The sequence below is a fragment of the Trachemys scripta genome, chromosome 1 (genome assembly GCF_013100865.1).
Source record: "Trachemys scripta elegans isolate TJP31775 chromosome 1, CAS_Tse_1.0, whole genome shotgun sequence".
NCBI classification, from domain to species: Eukaryota; Metazoa; Chordata; order Testudines; family Emydidae; genus Trachemys; species Trachemys scripta.
In genome coordinates this window covers 252,763,492-252,783,183 of record NC_048298.1, presented here as the reverse complement: position 1 = coordinate 252,783,183, position 19,692 = coordinate 252,763,492, and the positions used below count along the sequence as shown (strand labels likewise).

Genomic DNA, 19,692 nt, shown 5'->3' with positions numbered 1-19,692 from the left:
AAGATGCTACATCACAACATCTAGGAGCTCAGGCACCTGGGCAGTAAGCCAGTGGTCCCCAACACGGCACCTGCCAGGGCATCTATGTGCGCCCGTGTACTGGCCGGCAGATTAGCATCCGCCGAAATGCCGCCGACAAGTAGCGTCATCCAGAGGCATTGCTGCCGATTTTCGGCGGCATTTCGGTGGCAACGCCTCTGGATGACACTGCTTGTCGGCGGCGGCACCTATTGACATTGCTGCTTCTCGGCGGCATTTCGGCGGGTGCTCATCCACCAGCCACGGTCCGCAGTGGCTCGTCGTCTGGCAGGCGCCAGACGAAAAAGGTTGGGGACCACTGGAGTAAGCCGTATCTACATTCCAGGAGCTGACAAAAGATGTAGATGCTGCTGAACTGTTTGGGTGCCAGTGGAAATATGGATAAACTATTTTCAACATTGTCCCAGTAACTGTAGTGATTAATGTCGCATAGACAAGACTTTTGTGTCTGTTAGTCTCCTCAACCAAATATTGTACAACTGTTATTTAAATAAAATAGAATATAAAGTATCTTGTGCTACATTTTAAGATGTTATACTATTGTCACCATAAATCTTTTCCAAGACACAGTCTGCAGTTAGTCTTTCCAATTTCCCTTCTTTATGTTTGTTCACAGCAAGTGAGGCAGGGTTCATATTTTATAGAAAACTTAGTTTTCATAGGACAATGTCCTATTTTTCTTCAACACTTCAGGGCTCATCTGTTCCCATCTCTAATGTTCATAAGTCTCTCAATCTTATCAAGAGTACAATGAAAGCTTGTGTATTTTATGCTCTAGGAATTATTCTGGGGAAGTTCTATGGCTTGTGTTATACAGGTCACACTAGATGATCATAATGGTCCCCTCTGGCCTTGGACAAATCTATCAGTCTAAAATACAGCCAAAGGGCTGCATTTGGCCCATCTGACGTATTTATGCAGCCCATGTAATTACATTCAGACTGTCAGAATCTAAACTTTAACCTTTTTAAGTTAATAAATGTAAAGTTCTCCTGGCTGCCAAGATAACCTTCCAAATATGAACACAATAACTGATAGTTAAGGATAAGATTCTATCATGGCAGTCATAGATTCCATGACTTTCCGGGACCTCTCTGACTTCTGGGGCAGGACCAAACCAGGGGCTGGCCCCTGGCCCGTCAAAGCAGCTGCTGGTCCCCTGGAGCTGGAGCAGCTGTGGTCACCAGGGCTGGAGCAGCTGCAAGCCCCAGCAGTGCTCTGACAATGTGTCATCCTCCCCGCCCCCCGAGGGTATTTTAACTAAAAGTCAGGGAAAGGACATGGGCAATAAACAAAAATTCACAGAAGCCCACGACCTGTCCCTGACTTTTATTAAAAATATCCATGAGAGAATCTTAACCTGATAGTCCTGCAGATCACCTGAAACAATGGCTCAGAAGTGTGACCCCTTCTGCTCCATACTAATCTCACTGGAGTGTCAATTCTAAAGCCTGTTGGCATCAACATGGTGATATTAACTATTCCATTACTGATCATTTCAGAATAGAGAATGGGGGTGCAAATGAAGCCTATAGGAAAGTGGGAAATTGGAAGTTGCTTCAGAGAAGGAAATCCAAATGGAGAACAGAGACGACACACAAAAACAGAAAGTTAAACAAATGACAGAAATAAGAGTGGTTGTAAAGGTCAGAGTTCTTCCACCCTGCATGATGGTGAATGTAACAAGTACTGAACAAACAAATTAAGACAGTTTAGTTACTACATAAAGGCTATATTTCTACACTTTATCTTTGTGCAAATCTCCTACTGACAGTAGGCATTCCTCTGTGGATGAAGGGGAGGAAGTACCACTGTACACACACAGCCTGGCCTAAAAATGGAATATGCCCTTCATGGTGAGCCTGACATCACTGATTTATGCAGGAACAGACTATTGTCACAAAAGGGCATAATCAGAACATTTTTTTTTTTTTTAGGGGTACAAAGAAAGTACAAAACAAAAAAAAAAGATAGAACACATCTTTAAGATAAAAATCCCCCAATAGACAGTTAACCAATTCCTCACCTGTCTTTGACATAATCCACCCAATGTTCCATTTCAGATTCTGAATTGGTCTTTTTTATCTGTCAACCAGAAAAGAATAAATTATTTTCTATATTACAAACCAGGTTACAATGCATAGAATTAAATCAATATTAAGGTTCGAATTTAACACTGGGCTAAGAACCACCATTTCTGTATGTTTTTTGGTTTAAATTTTATGAGCTGTGGCTGGTAAAATTATTGCAAGGTAATTAGTTTTGACCATTTATAGTGATTCCAATGGCCACTCTTCTCCAGATACCTTTCAATACTTGGGGATTGGTCCTACTTTGAGCAGGGGGTTGGTCTAGATGATCTCCTGAGGTCCCTTCCAACCCTGACAGTCTATGATTCTATGATTAATAACTGGATTTTTGTATAATTCTAAATTTTAGCAAGTTTTTACTTTTGGCAATTCCACACTCTCTGACCAAAATGAAATAGAAAGTATCAAGAAGTAGTTGTCAGTTGATGACTGGTCATTAGCCTGCGTGAAAAGCAGGTGGAGAGCTCTCAATGCTGCCCCCTTTTTAAAAAAAGCACTTGCATCAGTGAGAAACAATAATAATAATAATGATACCACCTATTTCCTATATAGAACTTTTCATCAGTAGATCTCAAAATACTTCGAAGTCTTTAAATGTATTTATCCTCACACCTTCCCATTTTACAGATGAGGAACTGAAGCACTTAGAAGCTGAATGACATGCCCAAGGTCACACAGGAAGTTTATTGCAGAGCAGGGAATTGAACCCAGGTCTGATTGTATTAGTATGGAGACTGAGCTACCTTCAGAGTTACAGATCATTTCTTCCAGGTCAGGATCCCAGGAGGACTGAAAAAATACTGTAGCGTGGGGTAGCTTGCATGGCTGTTTTGTGCACTATACCTGTTGTACCAGTTCTGTGGATCTATGGCACTTCTGTCTCCCTAGGGGATTGTCAAACCTCATCCTTCCCACCCTTTGAACATTAAACTTACATAAGCCCAAAGTAATTCAAATTCTCTGAAGTTCAATTGCAGATGTACCATTATTAAGAAGAAAAGAAACCACAAATTCTCTGAACTGTCTACATTGTTTACTTACTAGGTGGATTAATTCTTTAGCAAGCTGTACAATGGACATTTCAAAATTGGTTCCAATGTTATAAATTTCACCTGGCTTCCCCTTCTTTAGAACAGTAAGGAATGCTTCTACTACATCAGTGGCGTAAAGAAAATTCCTTCTTTGAAGCCCAGAACCATGAATGCAGCTAAACAGGAAAAAGAAAGATACTGTGTCATGTAACTTTAAAAACAGAAGTATCCAGTTATTCTATCAACATATAGATGTGTATTTTTAAGTGGATACAACTATTAAAAATTAGACAAAGATGCTTTTTGGTTGAAAGAAGATTCTGTTTGAGTTAATTTTAAAATAGCCTTTTTGGCTCCCGACTGCAATGTAACTAAAATGCAAATAAGTTATGGACATACTCAGATTACTAATGGGACTAATTTTAAACACATTAATTTATGAAGAATACTGCATTGATTACAATTATAACCAAGGCTTTTCCACCACATATTCCCTGCCACAAACCAAAAAAACCACTGTAGAACACTCAAAGTTACATACCATTTCCTGTTCTGATGCAACAAAGATATAAACTTTGGAATAACCTAAACAGCAATAAATAAATAAATAAAGTCGGTTCATTTTAGAAAAAGCTGAAGCTCTACAAGGACTTACAAGGTGAAATCGTGGCCTCACTGAAGTAAATGGGCCCAGGATTTCACCCATAAAGAACATCTATTTAAAAACAAAGCAAAACACAATTGAAAGTTAGATGGAAGAACTGACATAATATATTCATTTGAATTTTAAAACCTGCTTAATAGAAAAAAGTTTAGGGTTTTTTTTAAAAGAGCATTTGTGAGAATGCATGCCTTCCAACATTCATCCTAACAACCAAGCTAAAAGCTCCTTGGGCATGGAAGTTACATGCATATTTATTTTGTTGTTCAAAGTGAACATTTATATACACATCTCAGAAGTCTGTTCAAAGGATTTTACTCAAGACAGGAAATATGATCACTATGATTCTGTGAAACAAATCAGTGTAATAGTAGATAAGCAGAATGGGGAAATAGAATCCATGATCTTCTGCTCTAAAAATCACTGGAGATCACAGGATTAGTAGTTTTAAATCTTACCCTCTTTAGGGAGCCAGGGAGGCCCTGATCCTACAAACACAACATATGCTTAACTTTATGCATATGAGGAGTCCCACAGAGATCAATGGGGCTGCTCAAGTGCATAAAGTTAAGCACATGTGAAAGCATTTGCAGGATCAAGGCAAATGGGGCTATACACTTGAGCAAGTATGATCCTACCTTGCATAGACAAGTCACACCCAAACATCCCCATGTAGGCAAAAAATTACTCAAACATCTGTGAGCATGAGTTAAAATCCAGTGGTCTGGTACCTACCTGTAACAAATTCATAACTACAAACAATAGTTACTACAGTTGCCAGCTAAAGAGCACAAATGTGCCACAAAGATAGAAAGATCTTGAGGTACTAATTTTTGAGCAAGAGTCCCAGGCTACCTGCGAGTACTTACGTTGGCAATCGTGGTATCCAGCTGTGGCCAAGAATTCATCAAAAACATATTGCTTCCTACAGTTACTTTTTTCTAACTATAAAAGGCTATACATTTTAGTTCATTTTGATTCTTCATTAATCAGTCCAGTAAGTCCCTAAATATTTTTTCTTTATTCTTCTATGAGTTACCACCAATTTGTCTAAATTTTTCCAAAATGGTCAGAACTAAAAGCAGTGCAGAGACGCACAACCTCACAAAAATAGCACAAATATGCCTTTGCAAAATGCGGCATTTCTTTATTAAAATGTGCAGTAACTTTCATTGTCATTTATCCACTATCACCCCATGTTTGGATAGTAGCAATACAAAACACTATTTAATATCTATTTTGAATTATTCCTCTCCACAAGATAAGCCTAGACAAATGCAATCCACTTTAATTTCATTTTATTTCTGACCTGATTTCTGACTTTTTTAGCTTTCTTTTTATCTTTACTGATTCAACTCCACCTTCTTTCATACTGAGGGATTTTTTAAAAACTTACTGTTTACCTCACTTTCATATCATCAATTGAATTATTAATTAAGACCAGAATTAACACCAATCCCTGTGGCACCCTGATATCCTCTGAAAATCTAGAAGCACTGTAAAAAATTCTGACAATGCTCGAATAGATATTTGAGACACTTTAACAAATGCTTTATTGGAGAAATATAGTTCCTGCTTCCCTTGCATCCACCAACATGAGTCAGCTAGGGGTGGTTAGATTGGTAGGTTATTAATATCAGACTAAGACAGATGGTGCTAATTGAGCTTGACCTACTTTGCCTGTCATACAAATTATTTTCTTTGGAAAACATTGTAAGTATATTCAAACACACACACACAAAACAAACAAACAAACCAGCAGTAAAACATCTAAATAACCTTTTTACAATGAATTAGAGAGTTAAGATAGAAAAAAAAATATTACTTACTTTTTCTGGATACTGATGTGGTCCATAAACATTGCTGCTTCGTGTGATAACAACTGGAAACTTTAAAATATTAAACATGTGAGTATTATCTGTCAAGGACTGTAGGCCCAAAATGCCTTCGCTTCTTCACCGAACAATTAATAGTAGCAATTCGCAATTTTGTAGTGCCTATCCAAATATCTGGAAGAACTTTATGAATAAATGAAGCCACAAGACACACCTGCCAGTAGACAAATACCTCCAGTTTAGAGATGGAGACATGCAGTCAGCAACAGAAGTTCCTGTTCCCCATTCTCATTTGCATTCCTGTCTAGAGGACACTACAAACATGTATACGGTAGACAATATAAAGAGCCTTTGTGTGACATTTCTTATTCAAAAGAAATGTTTCACTGTCACTAACAGACATCTATCCCTGAGTTTTCCCCATCCCAAAGACAACAAACTTATGAAGAGCCTTCAAAGGCCTGAAAAAAATAAGATGAAGAATGAAGCAAGACAGTTTACAATTGAAATGTTTAAACAAACAAGGATCTGCATAGCAATTTAAAGCTTAAAATAAAAATAAATAAGGAAAGATGGAAGGTTGCTTTCCCCATGGAAGCAGACAATCAAATTTGGTTACCTTAACTTCGCACACCCCTACTTTGGAATATATGATTTCTTTTACGTTTAGCTGTAATTTAGAAACTAGGGAATTTAGTTAGTTTTCATAGACTGGTAGAAGAAAGATGAAAATTCAGAAGTTTACAATTACAATGAAAAAATATCTGTTTGTTTTGAATGCCTTTAATAACAGGATAGGCAAGTGTCCTTTTGATCCAATTTAAACAGAACTGTGAATCAGATGGTACTGTGTCAGAAATAATTTCCCTAAACAGTTTATTAAGGTTTACCGTGACTCAGTTTCCACATAAGCATTCTTTTATTAGTCCAAAGGCCACTTGCTGTTGATTACATTCAAAATATTACTCATGGGGGGATTCTGTGCTACTACACGCGTGCATAATTAATGAGCCGTGTATATTTTTAATTTTTGAGCAGAAAAAAGCTTCTGCCTAAATGTTGCTGAAGTTCTGCCTTTTGCCCACCGGAGGGCGCTGTGATGCAAGAACAGCAGCAGCTCCCATCCAGCTGAGGAAGAGAAAGAGCCTGCCTTCTTTGCAGTGCACGTCAGGCCAGGTCAGGAGAGGGGAGCTTTGGAGAAACAGAGAGCGTGGGGTGCTGGCAGGGGGTGGGGAGGTCAGACAGGAGCTCATGAGAGCTAGTGGGGAAGGACAGACTGGGGCGGGGGCTGAACAGGGAAACATAAGGACGGGGTAATGACTGAGTGGGGGCACAGAGACACATGGGGAGGGGGCACAGAGACATGGGAATGGCTGGGTGAGGCACAGACATATAGGGACGGGGAGTGGCTGAGTGGGGGCACAGAAACACATGGGGATGGGGTACAGAGCCACATACGGACAGGGGAAGGCGGTGCAGGACCACATGGGGATGGGGAGAGTGGGTGTCTGAGTGGGGGTGGAGGGACACGTGCATAGGGGATGCAAGGACACATGGGGGTGCAGGAACACATGAGGGACAGGGGCAGATGTACCTGACTGAATGGGAGATGCTAGGGGTCAGACAGGGTCTGCATGGGGGAAGCTCCCTAACAATCCTGTCTATAAGGTAGGTAGAAAGCTGACTAGATTGTCGGGCTCAGCGGGTAGTGATCAACAGCTTGATGTCTAGTTGGCAGCCGGTATCAAGTGGAGTGCCCCAGGGGTCGGTTTTGTTCAATGTCTTTATTAATGATCTGGATGATGGGATGAATTGCACCAACAGCAAATTCACAGATGACACTAAGATGGGGGGAGAGGCAGATACACTGGAGGATAGGATAGCATCCAGAGTGACCCAGACAAATTGGAGGATTGGGCCAAAAGAAATCTGATGAGGTTCAACAAGGACAAATGCAGAGTCCTGCACTTAGGAAGGAAGAATCCCATGCACCGCTACAGGCTGGGGACCGACTGGCTAAGCAGCAGTTCTGCAGAAAAGAATCTCAGGATTACAGTGGACGAGAAGCTGGATATGAATCATCAGTGTGCCTTTGTTGCCAAGAAGGCTAACAGCATATTGGGCTGTATTAGTAGGACCATTGCCAGCAGATCAAGGGAAGTGATTATTCCCCTCTATTTGGCAATGGTGAGGCCACACCTGGAGTATTGTGTCCAGTTTTGGTCCCCCCACTACAGAAGGGACGTGGACAAATTGGAGAGAATCCAGCGGAGGGCAACGAAAATGATTAGGAGGCTAGGGCACATGACTTACAAGGAGAGGCTGAGGGAACTGGGGTTATTTAGTCTGCAGAAGAAAAGAGTGACGGGGGATTTCTTAGCAGCCTTCAACTACCTGAAGGGGGGTTCCAAAGAGGATGGAGCTAGCCTGTTCTCGGTGGTGGCAGATGACAGAACAAGAAGCAATGGTCTCAAGTTGCAGTGGGGGAGGTCTAGGTCGGATATTAGGAAACACTATTTCATTAGGAGGTTGTGAAGCACTGGAATGTGTTACCTCAGGAGGTGTGGAAACTCCATCCTTAGAGGTTTTTAAGGCCCGGCTTAACAAAGCCCTGGCTGGGATGATTTAGTTGGTGTTGGTCCTGCTTTGGACTAGATGACCTCCTGAGGTCTCTTCCAACTCTATTATTCTGATTCTATGAATCTCTCTCCACCCCACAAAAAAACCTGTTCCATATTTTTCCTACCCATACCCAACAACCCTCCAAGTTCACACCCAGGCTCCTTCCCAGCAATTTACTTCCGTCTCCCTCAGCTCCTCCGTTACTCCTGACTCCCCGAAGTCTTTGCACTGCTTCTGAGGGATGCAGGAAATACGGTTCTGTATTGTAGTTTAAATGAATTATTACTCAGAGTTCTGTATTAATATGCCTAATAAGAAACCTATTTCTCAAAAAACATTTCCTGAATCTTTTTTGTTATCTGTATTGTTACAGACATACTTGCTGACAGGCATTTGAAATAAATGACCAAAAATAATTGAAACTGGTATGATTATATTGTGTTCTTTTGACAAATAAAATATGCAGAATTTTAAAATATTATGCATGGAACTTAATTTTTTGGTGTGGAATTCCCCCAGGAGTACAATATCAATGTAACCACATACTTCCTTATATTCTATACCCCCAGCAATAATACAGTTATAAGCAATAGCCAAAACGTAACAGGTTCAGGCCCAGAAGATACCTTTCTATCATGGCATGATTCCAAAAGGGTCAGTGCTTTTCTGTACTAAGAACTCCTAAAAAAACGTTGCTTTTTATATACTATAACAAACATGTAATGTCATTACTGGTTATTGGACCTTAGTGAAAGTTACCTGTAGCAATTTAGGGCTGCACTTTGCTCTCTTCTTGGTTTTCTTATCTTATTTTGCTGTATTTTCCCCTAGCTACTGAACTCCACATGTCTTTCTAAACAAAGTTACATAATTAATCACTTACTGCGTCTAGCATCCAATCTATCATGTTTTCCTTATTTCTAATATTCAGCCCAAAATTTAAATATTTCCAGGGTTGCTATAAATTTAACCGAAACAATCCCTCTTTCTCATAATCTCATTATTTTTGGTCACTTGCTTCACGCCTATTACTTATGTCAAAGTCCAAACTCAATTTAAAACTATAATTCACTCAGATCTAATGTGGGCTTATATTCCTACACACTGTGTTTACACATTGTGGTAGATTTTACTTTGACACATATGGAAGGGATGCTATTGCAATAAACCTTATAGTTTCTGAAACCTGAATAAGCTTACCTGATACCTCTCCCAGTAAGACTGAACAAAGCATTCTGCAGCTGCTTTAGATGAGGCATAAGGATTTGTTGGTCGTTTGGGTGAAGCTTCATCAAATTCCTGAAATAAAAAGAATGATAACTTGCATTATATAACAGCTTTCATCCTAAAGAATCCTAGAATGTTTTTAAAGCTTCATACTGAAGCTGCTGTCAGAACATTTCTACCACAACTGGGGTAAAATACAGAAGTCGTTTGACAGTATTGGAAGTGAAGAATACACTATTCAGCTGAAAACAAAGGAGAAGTTTAGGCAGAGTATAAATGTCTATATGAAAAAAAACCCAATCCAGATGGACAAAAGTTTTACCGACAAAAAGTGTTGGTCTGGACAACACTTTGCTGGCAGAAGACTCTCTCCAGCTACAAAGTTACTGCCCCTAGTTGGGAGTGGTTTTATTTTGTCGGCAGGAGAGCTCTCTTTTGTCTGCCAACAAAGAGGGACTACGCTGTATAACTTACAGCGGCACTGCTGTAGTGGCACAGCTGTGCCCCTGTAAAGTGTGCAGTGTAAACATAGCCTGGAACTGACTGAGGTTCTGTCTGACATGGTGATGACGTTCACACCACTTATCTTGGGGAAACTTTAAAATCCACATGATCAATGGCACAAAACCTCCTACCCAATCTCTCTACTTTCTTGAAGGTAATCTCCAGACCCACACATAGCTATACCCTGGACTGGATGAGTTCTTTAGAGCAACATACCCCTGCCATCCCAGTGGTGTCAACCACAATTTCAGCAACTGATACAGAGCAAGACTTTCTTATCACTAATTTGCTATGATGCGAAACCTAACAAAGTGGTAGATCTGATATGAGAACCTCTTAGTTAAATGGATATAGATGCAAAGTAGGCCATATTAAAATTCCTTATTGGAAGAATATAAGAGCGGCCATACTGGGTCAGACCAAAGGTCCATCTAGCCCAGTATCCTGTCTTCCGACATTGACCAATGCCAGATGCCCCAGAGGGAATGAACAGAACAGGTAATCATCAAGTGATCCATCCTCTGTTGCCCATTCCCAGCTTCTGGCAAACAGAGGCTAGGGACACCATCCCCGCCCATCCTGGCTAATAGCCATTGATGGACCTATCATTCATGAACTTATCTAGTTCTTTTTTGAATCCTGTTATAGTCTTGGCCTTCACAACATCCTCTGGCAAAGAGTTCCACAGACTGACTGTGCGTTGTGTGGAAGAAAATACTTCCTCTTGTTTTAAACCTGCTGCCTATTAATTTTATTTGGTGACCCCTAGTTCTTGTGTTATGAGGAGTAAATAACACTTCCTTATTTACTTTCGCCACACCACTCATGATTGTCTATACCTCAATCATATCCCCACTTAGTCATCTCTTTTTCCAAGCTGAAAAGTCCCAGTCTTATTAATCTCATCTCATACGGATGCCATTTCATACCCCTAATCATTTTTGTTGTCCTTTTCTGTACCTTTTCCAATTCCAATATATCTTTTTTGAGATGGGGCAACCACATCTGCACACAGTATTCAAGATTTGGGCGTACCATGGATTTATATAGAGGCAATATGATATTTTCTGTCTTATTATTTATCCCTTTCTTAATGATTCCCAACATTCTGTTCGCCTTTTTGACTGCCACTGCACATTGAATGCATGTTTTCAGAGAACTATCCACAATGACTCCAAGATCTCTTTCTTCAGCTAATTTAGACCCCCTCATTTCATATGTATAGTTGGGATGTTTTCCAATGTGCATTACTTTGTGTTTATCAACACTGAATTTCTTCTGCCATTTTGTTGTCCAGTGACCCAGCGTTGTGAGATCCTTTTGTAGCTCGTTGCAGTCTGCATGGGACTTAACTATCTTGAATAGTTTTGTATCATCTGCAAATTTTGCCACCTCACAGTTTATCCCTTTTTCCAGATCATTTATGAGAGGACCTTCCCTCTTATCCCATGACAGCTTACTTTGCTTAAGAGTCTTTGGTGAAGGACCTTGTTAAAGGCTTTTTGAAAATCTAAGTACACTATATCCACTGGATCCCCCTTGTCCACATGCTTGTTGACTCCCTCAAAGAGTTCTAGTAGACTGGTGAAGCATAATTTCCCTTTACAAAAACCACGTTGACCCTCCCCCAACGAATTATGTTCATCTATGTGTCTGACAATTTTGTGATTCATCTATGAGAAATAGTATTCCTTTTCTCTTTCTTTTAATCGAAGTGGGCATAAGTTGTACAATCCTCCTTGCTGATTAAAAATGAAGTTGTGAATGGGTAGTAATCAGTAAGGTTATCCCCTCAATACTGAGAAATAGTTATCGCCATTACTTTTTGCACTGATGAAGGAATCACTGCCACAAACTGTCAAACAAGGCTATGTCTTTCCTTATTTACAAAATGCCCAAAAGTGTGTTAGGTATTTCAGGGCTTTTCTACATGGCGAGTTATTGTGCTGCAACCCAGGGTGTGAATCTACAGTGCACTAGCTTGCTCCACCATAACATCCTCTGTCGTCACTGCTACAGCTCAGCAAATGTCCAGGACTGCAGCTTGACATATGACGACTTGAAAGCATAGCTTGCCAAACCATGCAGATTCATACCCAGGCTTGCCACACAGTAACTTACCATGTACACAAGCCCTTAAATATATAGCAAAACAAGTTCCCTGTCACATAAAACTTACAATCTAAGTAGACAACACACAAAGAATGGCAGAAAGAACAAAATGTTCTTTAAATAAAGATAGGCTCAAAAACACCCTGGGCAGAATTTGTGACAGGACATTCTTTCCATACCACTTAAATTTTATTTCTTCAAATGCATTTTTTTTTAACTGTATACCCATTGTTCTCGGCATTCTGTATTAAATGTAATACACAAATGATAAAAGACGATGAATAAGAGACTGTTACTAAACTATGTTTTAGTAACAATCAGTATTTGTTTATAAGTTTCATTATCTTCAGGAACAGCACATACAGTATATGATAGTTCATTCACAGAAGTCATGGGAAGTTATTAAAATCTTATTTTGTTCTGTTGAAAATCTTTAAAAATATGCATAAAACAAGCAGAGGTACAAAAAAATACAGCTGTGTTTTCAAGCTCACCTCATCAATGCTACCTCCATATACTTCATCTGTGCTGACATAAATGAACTTCTCCACACTGGCTTCATATGCAGCAGTGACCAGGACATGAGTGCCATAAACATTCACATAGGTGAATTCCAGGGTACGCCAAAATGAAAGATCTATAACAGAATGAGTTTGTCTTAAAATTTAATTTCACTAGGGTAGAGAATGAAAAATAGTTTTCATTTCAGGCACTGAAGACTTTAAAAAGATGACTTGGCATGAAAAGATTAACAGGAAACCATATCATGAGGCACTGTAGAGATGAGAGTTTTTGGTGGTGTTGATTGCCAATTAACATGATTATAAAGACAAATATAGACATTCCCAATATTTGCTCCAAGACAAACGTTTGTACTTGGTAACGAACCATGACCAATTCCAGGGTGAACTACAACCAGGAATAAAATGTTGCGGAGTAGCTATATTTGCCTTTACAGTAGTGATAGTTAACTAAGTTAAACGGCAGTCAATTCACTTGAGTTTACAAGACAACCAAACCCCTCTATGTAACAAAAGGCCTAACTCAAATGTGGTTTAAGTATAGGTTGCAATACAATATCCAATCATTAATTTGTTATTACTAAAACATTAGTTTTAACAATTCTCATTAGATAAGACACTAAAACTAACTGACAGGAGTTAAAGCCTTAATGTATGCGAGTTTTACTTCCCAACGTTGCAAAGTATTTTCTGGAGAGTTCTTCAGGAAAATTTGTTATTATTGCAATGTGTACACACCCCTAAAAAAACCCCAGCATTAAGATAGAAAAATTCAGAATTTAAGGAAGAAACAAAACAAAACAAAACAAGAGTTCGGTTGAATGCTCAACCTTAACTGCATTCTCTTTTCAATTTGCCTTATGCTGTATTCATATTTGGTAGTCTGGTAAATATAAATTGGAAATCTCTTAAAAGCCCTACATGTGTGTGCACTCTCTCGCTCTCTCTCTATATACACACACACACACACACCGAGACACCCATATGATCTACAATGTTAAAGACTACTTCAAAACTGACATTATAACATTAGAATTTTTTATAATTGCAATGCTCCATCATTTCCACTTTGATACAATAATGTAGAATAGATAAATGGTCCCATTTTGGGGTGCAGGGTCCCAGAATGGTGGTTCCCTACAGTAGAGGAGGAAATGAGAAAGGAATATTCTTCAAGTTGCTTCCCCAAGAAAGAAGCTATCAAAAGTTGGGATTTCATGTAGGAATCCTGAACCAACACTTTTAACATCTGACCTGAGAGCAAAAAGAGCATCACCCAGTCCAAAGTCTCACAAATGACTCACACTAAACCTGCTATTTGTAGATAGTGAAATACAATCCAAATGTCTTGATTTGTGAAAAGGAGTTCAGAATCCAGAAAGCCAGGCTATACTAATACAGGTACTACAGATGTTCAAGGTATTGTGCATGGGTAGTGGAGCAAGGGAGAGGGGGGCATTGAAGTAACCTTTTAAGGCCCAGTCTCATGAACTGACAGTGCAAGAAACAAATCTGAAGGAAATTTCCTGTCTAATGGTCCCATTCTAGTCAGGATGGTCCTGTGATACTCAACCTTAAACCTATCCCTGGATCAGAAATGAACCGTGCCTTGCACCTAATACCAGTATAATTTCTTGGGGGAGAAGGAGAATGGTGGGGCGGAGGGGTAAGAGAAAAAAGAGTAAAGGAATATTTTCTCTAGCGGGTAGCTTTAAAGAAAATAGGAGCTGTCAAACTGCTCACAGTCTGGAATGTTAGTAGTATCATAGAATATCAGGGTTGGAAGGGACCTCGGGAGGTCATCTAGTCCAACCCCCTGCTCAAAGCAGGACCAATCCCCAACTAAATCATCCCAGCCACGGCTTTGTCAAGTCTGGCCTTAAAAACATCTAAGAAAGGAGATTCTGCAGTATGTCTGTTTGCACATCACATTAATTTTAACACTGAAATTTAAAACGTTTTCCTTTGTGATTTTTGGAGCGCAAAGTCATTGATGATGTCCTCACATGATAAGCTACAGAGTTTGTCACTTTCAATGTACAGAATGCTCGGAGCAGATAGACGTCTGCCTAGAAAACGCTACAAGAAAAGCTCTCTTTGTGTTCGCTTCTCTATCCTCTGTCTCCCCCAGGGCCATTAATTAATCTTGAGTAAACACCTTGGACACACAGTGACAACAAGCTATATGCGTGAAAGAGAAAGAATTTACCAGAAAAGAGACTGGTAATCTCTAGACAGGCATTGAGAAAGTGAGAAAAATTAGCCTATATTCAAGCAAATATAATGAATATCATAGGCTATTAAAGCCTATAAATCACATATGCATATAGTTTGAAATAACTTGCTCACCAAGTACTCAGAATATTTTGATATATATGTATATCTTCCTTCACTTCTCTCAAAAATCCTCTATTTATCCTTTTGTCAGCACTCTGATATTTACTGTGAAGGTTCCTGAAACTGACAGAGGGAAGCCAACACAAATTTATCCTCAAGATCCACTCGACCCAAGTCCATAAGATGATCACCTGCAAATTCAATCACGTGAAGCATGGATAGTGCATAAAGTAGAAAGCGGCATGCGCACTAACATACACAACGGTATGTATGTACAAATCTAAAGAAGAAAGAACACACTAACTCTTAAGAAAACTTAGAAAAACAGGAATGAAGGCACTACATGATTGAGCGTGCTGGACCGTAAACAAAAGATGGCGGCCTTCCAGCTATTACCAGCCAAGGGGGATGCTAAACTAGAAGCAGCTGGCCAATAAAACACTGCCTTAGGAGACTGATAGCAGACTTACTCGTATAAAGACTAATTTTACAAGTGCAATTATCGTTTTTTTTTTCTCAACCTGGCCTCCCACCTGTCAATAATGAACGATTAGTGAAGGGTAATAGGACAAGGGTATTTGTGTAGCCAGATGTGTATATTTTTGTCATATTTGAACAGAAGTGTCTATATTTAGAGAGAATCTTCTTTTTCCCATATCGCCTTTATTTATCAACCGATTTTGATAAAGTTTGAAATGGAGTCAGTTTTTTCTTTTTTAGAGGCCCCTCATATTGTGAGGCCCTAAGCTGTAGCTTAGTTAACTTATGCCTTAATCCGGCCTTACTGACAGACCCTGAGTCTTAACAGTGCTACTTGGTGTTGCTATAATAAATAGACAATTATGGTCCTTTAGTTTAATACGAAAGCGACAGGAATGAAAACAGCAACAACATGAATAGGTTAGTTGTTTCAAACAAAACACCTAGTAGATTTATTACAACAACATCAACAATGCTCACCTACGTGGGTTTGTGCTGCAAAATGTAGTACTATATCAATTTTCTCAGTTTCAAAAAGTAGTTTTATAAAATGGGGTTCACAGATGTCACCCTAAAGAGAAAAACAATTAGATTAAAAACACAGATAGCAATTCAAGTCAGTTTTTAATAATGGAGTCTCGATTCTTAACTGTACCAAGATTTATCTAAAGTGTATAAATAGCATGTAGTCTGTTTTGTTCATTTTATCTATGACTTTATGCAGGACTGCATTCCTATTGATTACTTGTATACCATCATGTCAGTCCATATTTATTGAATAGCTTATTTTAAAAAACATAGTACATGAGAATCAAAAAGAGCTAAGCACTTACATACAAGTGGGACTACCTCAATGAGTAAATGTGGGGGAAGTACTCTTGTTGATACTTACAATAAACTATTACATAAAATAAATTCCCAAATCATGTCCAAAAGTCATTCAGTTCCCTCAACACATTTTACAGCTAAAGAAATAAAATTCTGTGTAACCCTCATACTTGCAGTCAAACTAGCCATACTCTTAAAATAGCAGAAATGTTACTTTAAACATAAAAGGACCCGTTAATTTAACCTATACTCCAGGGGTCGGCAACCTACGGCATGCGAGACAATTTTGAATGGCACGCGGCTGCCTGCTGCGGTTCCGACCCCTAACCACATTCAGCCCCCCCACCCACCGCTCTCACCTGCTGGAGCAGGAGGCAGAAGCTTCGTCTTGCAGCAACCAAGCTCCCTCCCTCCCCCAGCCGTGGTTCAACCTGCTTTCCTGCCCCTCCTCCTCTCCTTCCCTGCGCCAGCCCTTGCAAAGGGAGGGGAGAGGAGTGGCAGCGTGCTCGCTGCTCCGCAAAAGCCCCGAGGCCCCGCTCTCCCGGCTGGAGCTCCAGCCGGCGCGAGACAGCCGCGGCCCCTTGCTAAAGCCGGCCCTGGGTAAAGGAGGCAGAGAAGAGGTAGGGATGGGGCCTTGGGGAAGGGGGTGGAACAGGACGTATCCCTTCCAGCCCCCTGCCATGAGCCGCTCAGTTCAGAGGGCAGGGGGCTGGGAGCACCCCCTTGAGCTGAGCACCCCAGCCCTCTGCCCTGAACCCCCCCCCCACCCCCAGCCTTCTGCCCTGCACCTCCACACACACCCCAGCCCTCTGCCCTCCCCCACACTCCCAGCCCTCTGCCCTGACCTCTGAAGCCCCCCACACCCCCAGCCTTCTGCCCTGCACCCCCCACACCCCTCCAGCCCTCTGCCCTGACCTCTGTAGCCCCCCACACCCACCCTTCTGGGGTGTGGGGGNCCCTCTGCCCTGACCTCTGAAGCCCCCCACACCTCCAGCCTTCTGCCCTGCACCCCCCACACACCCCCAGCCCTCTGCCCTGACCTCTGAAGCCCCCCACCCACCCTTCTGGGGGTGTGGGGGGCTTCAGAGGTCAGGCCCCACTCAGCCCGCTGCCAGCCTAGGTGAACAGAACGCCAGGCTGGCAGTGAACTGAGCAGGCTGGTGGCGTAAGATCAGCATTTTAATTTAATTTTAAATGAAGCTTCTTAAATATTTTGAAAACCTTGTTTACTTTACATACAACAATAGTTTAGTTATATAATATATAGACTTATAGAGAGAGACCTTCTAAAAAACGTTAAAATGTATTACCGGCACGCGGAACCTTAAATTAAAGTAAATAAACGAAGACTAGGCACACCGCTTCTGAAAGGTTGCCTACCCCTGCTATACTCATTAACTGAATAAAGTTCATATTAAAAAGTCACAATCTTGTGGGGGGGGGGGGGGGGGTTCAAACCAACAACCTCCCTGTCAGTTGGTGATGATAAAGGAAGGATAGTCTTATATTCTAGAACTAGCTGCTGTCAATATTAAAATAGTTTTTAAATTACACAGAATAAATATTAAATGAATTAGCAATGGCAAGAGCCACCGTAAGTTTATTAGAGAAAATTACAAAAATTACATCTTTGAAATTATCTAATTAGTTTACTTCAGCAGTTAATATACATTTTCATGAATTGGAATGTGAACTATCACAGAAAGAGCAAGTGAAAAAACTCTGTCCTAAAACAATCTTCATGAAGCCAGAATTTGTAGGCTAAGCCACAAAAGTTCTGTTATTTGAAAGAATAAGAAAGTCAGTTAATAGAAAATTAAGATTGCCCATAGGAAAAAGCAAGTAAAGTCTTCAAAGAGCAAGCAAAAGCACTGCTAAAAACAAAGAAAAAAAACACATATCCAATTTTTTTTAAGTGATTCAAAAACTGCTTTCCTGTAGTTATGCATTAATAGAGAACAAACTACAGCTACCTCTAAAAATGAGGAAATAGAAATGTACTTCACACTTTCCAAGCGGCGGCCAGCACATCCCTCAGCCCACGCAGCTTATCGCAGCTCCCATTGGCCTGGAGCGGTGACCCGGGGCCAGTGGGAGCTGCGATCAGCCGAACCTGTGGACACGACAGGTAAACAAACCAGCCAGGCTGCCAGGACGCTTACCCTGGCGGGCAGTGTGCCAAAGGTTGCCAATCCCTGCTATACATAAAGCATAAAGATATTATGAATAATTTGTGAATGAACAGCGACACCTAGTGGCTTTAAAAAATGGAAGATGAACTGAAGATCATTCTAGCATCTAGCTCATAGTTTTCAGAAGCAAGGCAACCAACTGGCTGGCAATAGTTCCAACAATATAACTATTTTATATAACTACACAGGCAAAAGTGTTAGTTTACCTTTGCTCAAAATGCTACACACCAAAAAACACACTAGTAAATGTTCTTTAAACATCAGCATTACTCAGCCTTTGCTACAGAAACCAGTGTGTTTGCAAAAAGTCAATGAAGGATTTAAAATAATGTAAAAAGCAACAGAGGGTCCTGTGGCACCTTTAAGACTAACAGAAGTATTGGGAGCATAAGCTTTCGTGGGTAAGAACCTCACTTGCATCTGAAGAAGTGAGGTTCTTACCCACGAAAGCTTATGCTCCCAATAAGAAGTGAGGTTCTTACCCACGAAAGCTTATGCTCCCAATACTTCTGTTAGTCTTAAAGGTGCCACAGGACCCTCTGTTGCTTTTTACAGATTCAGACTAACACGGCTACCCCTCTGATACTTAAAATAATGTGTTTCTTACTGTACCTCCAGAGAAATACACCCTTCAGAGAGTCATCAAAATTCCAGTAATTTTCAGTGGGGAATGCTGAACAATGCTAATACTCTTAAAATTATACACAAATATTAGAACCTGCAGGCTTTTGGTTTTGGCCCTTGCAATGCATAGCACATAGTACTTAGTATAGCTATATATGTCCTAGTATGCTCTCATAATCTTAAAATATATCACCAGCCCAATTATCTGTTACATTAACATTCTGCACTTATATTAGGCTTCCCAGTTTTAGAAGTACTTTACAAACATCAACTAATTAATCCATGCAACACCCTTGTGAGGTGTGTAATGAAGTATTATTCCCATTTTACAAATGAGGAAGCTGAGGCACGTAAGATTTAAATAGGTTTCAGAGTAGCAGCCGTGTTAGTCTGTATCCGCAAAAAGAACAGGAGTACTTATGGCACCTTAGAGACTAACAAATTTATTAGAGCATAAGCTTTCGTGGACTACAGCCCACTTCTTCGGATGCATATAGAATGGAACATATATTGAGGAGATATATATACACACATACAGAGAGCATAAACAGGTGGGAGTTGTCTTACCAACTCTGAGAGGCCAATTAAG

At 40.3% G+C, this 19,692-nt stretch overlaps 1 protein-coding gene across 1 annotated transcript in view; it reads right to left on the bottom strand.

The window, feature by feature from the left end:
• The window catches only part of TGDS (TDP-glucose 4,6-dehydratase), a 38,820-nt gene that overhangs the window by 3,393 nt on the left and 15,735 nt on the right, over positions 1 to 19,692 (bottom strand). Inside the window, exons 4-10 of the mRNA XM_034758268.1 lie at positions 15,940 to 16,030; positions 12,616 to 12,758; positions 9,479 to 9,577; positions 5,651 to 5,710; positions 3,702 to 3,745; positions 3,171 to 3,336; positions 2,066 to 2,124 (exon numbers count right to left, since the gene is read on the bottom strand). Of these exons, the coding sequence (XP_034614159.1) occupies positions 2,066 to 2,124; positions 3,171 to 3,336; positions 3,702 to 3,745; positions 5,651 to 5,710; positions 9,479 to 9,577; positions 12,616 to 12,758; positions 15,940 to 16,030 (662 nt within the window). The remainder of the gene's footprint in view (positions 1 to 2,065; positions 2,125 to 3,170; positions 3,337 to 3,701; positions 3,746 to 5,650; positions 5,711 to 9,478; positions 9,578 to 12,615; positions 12,759 to 15,939; positions 16,031 to 19,692) is intronic.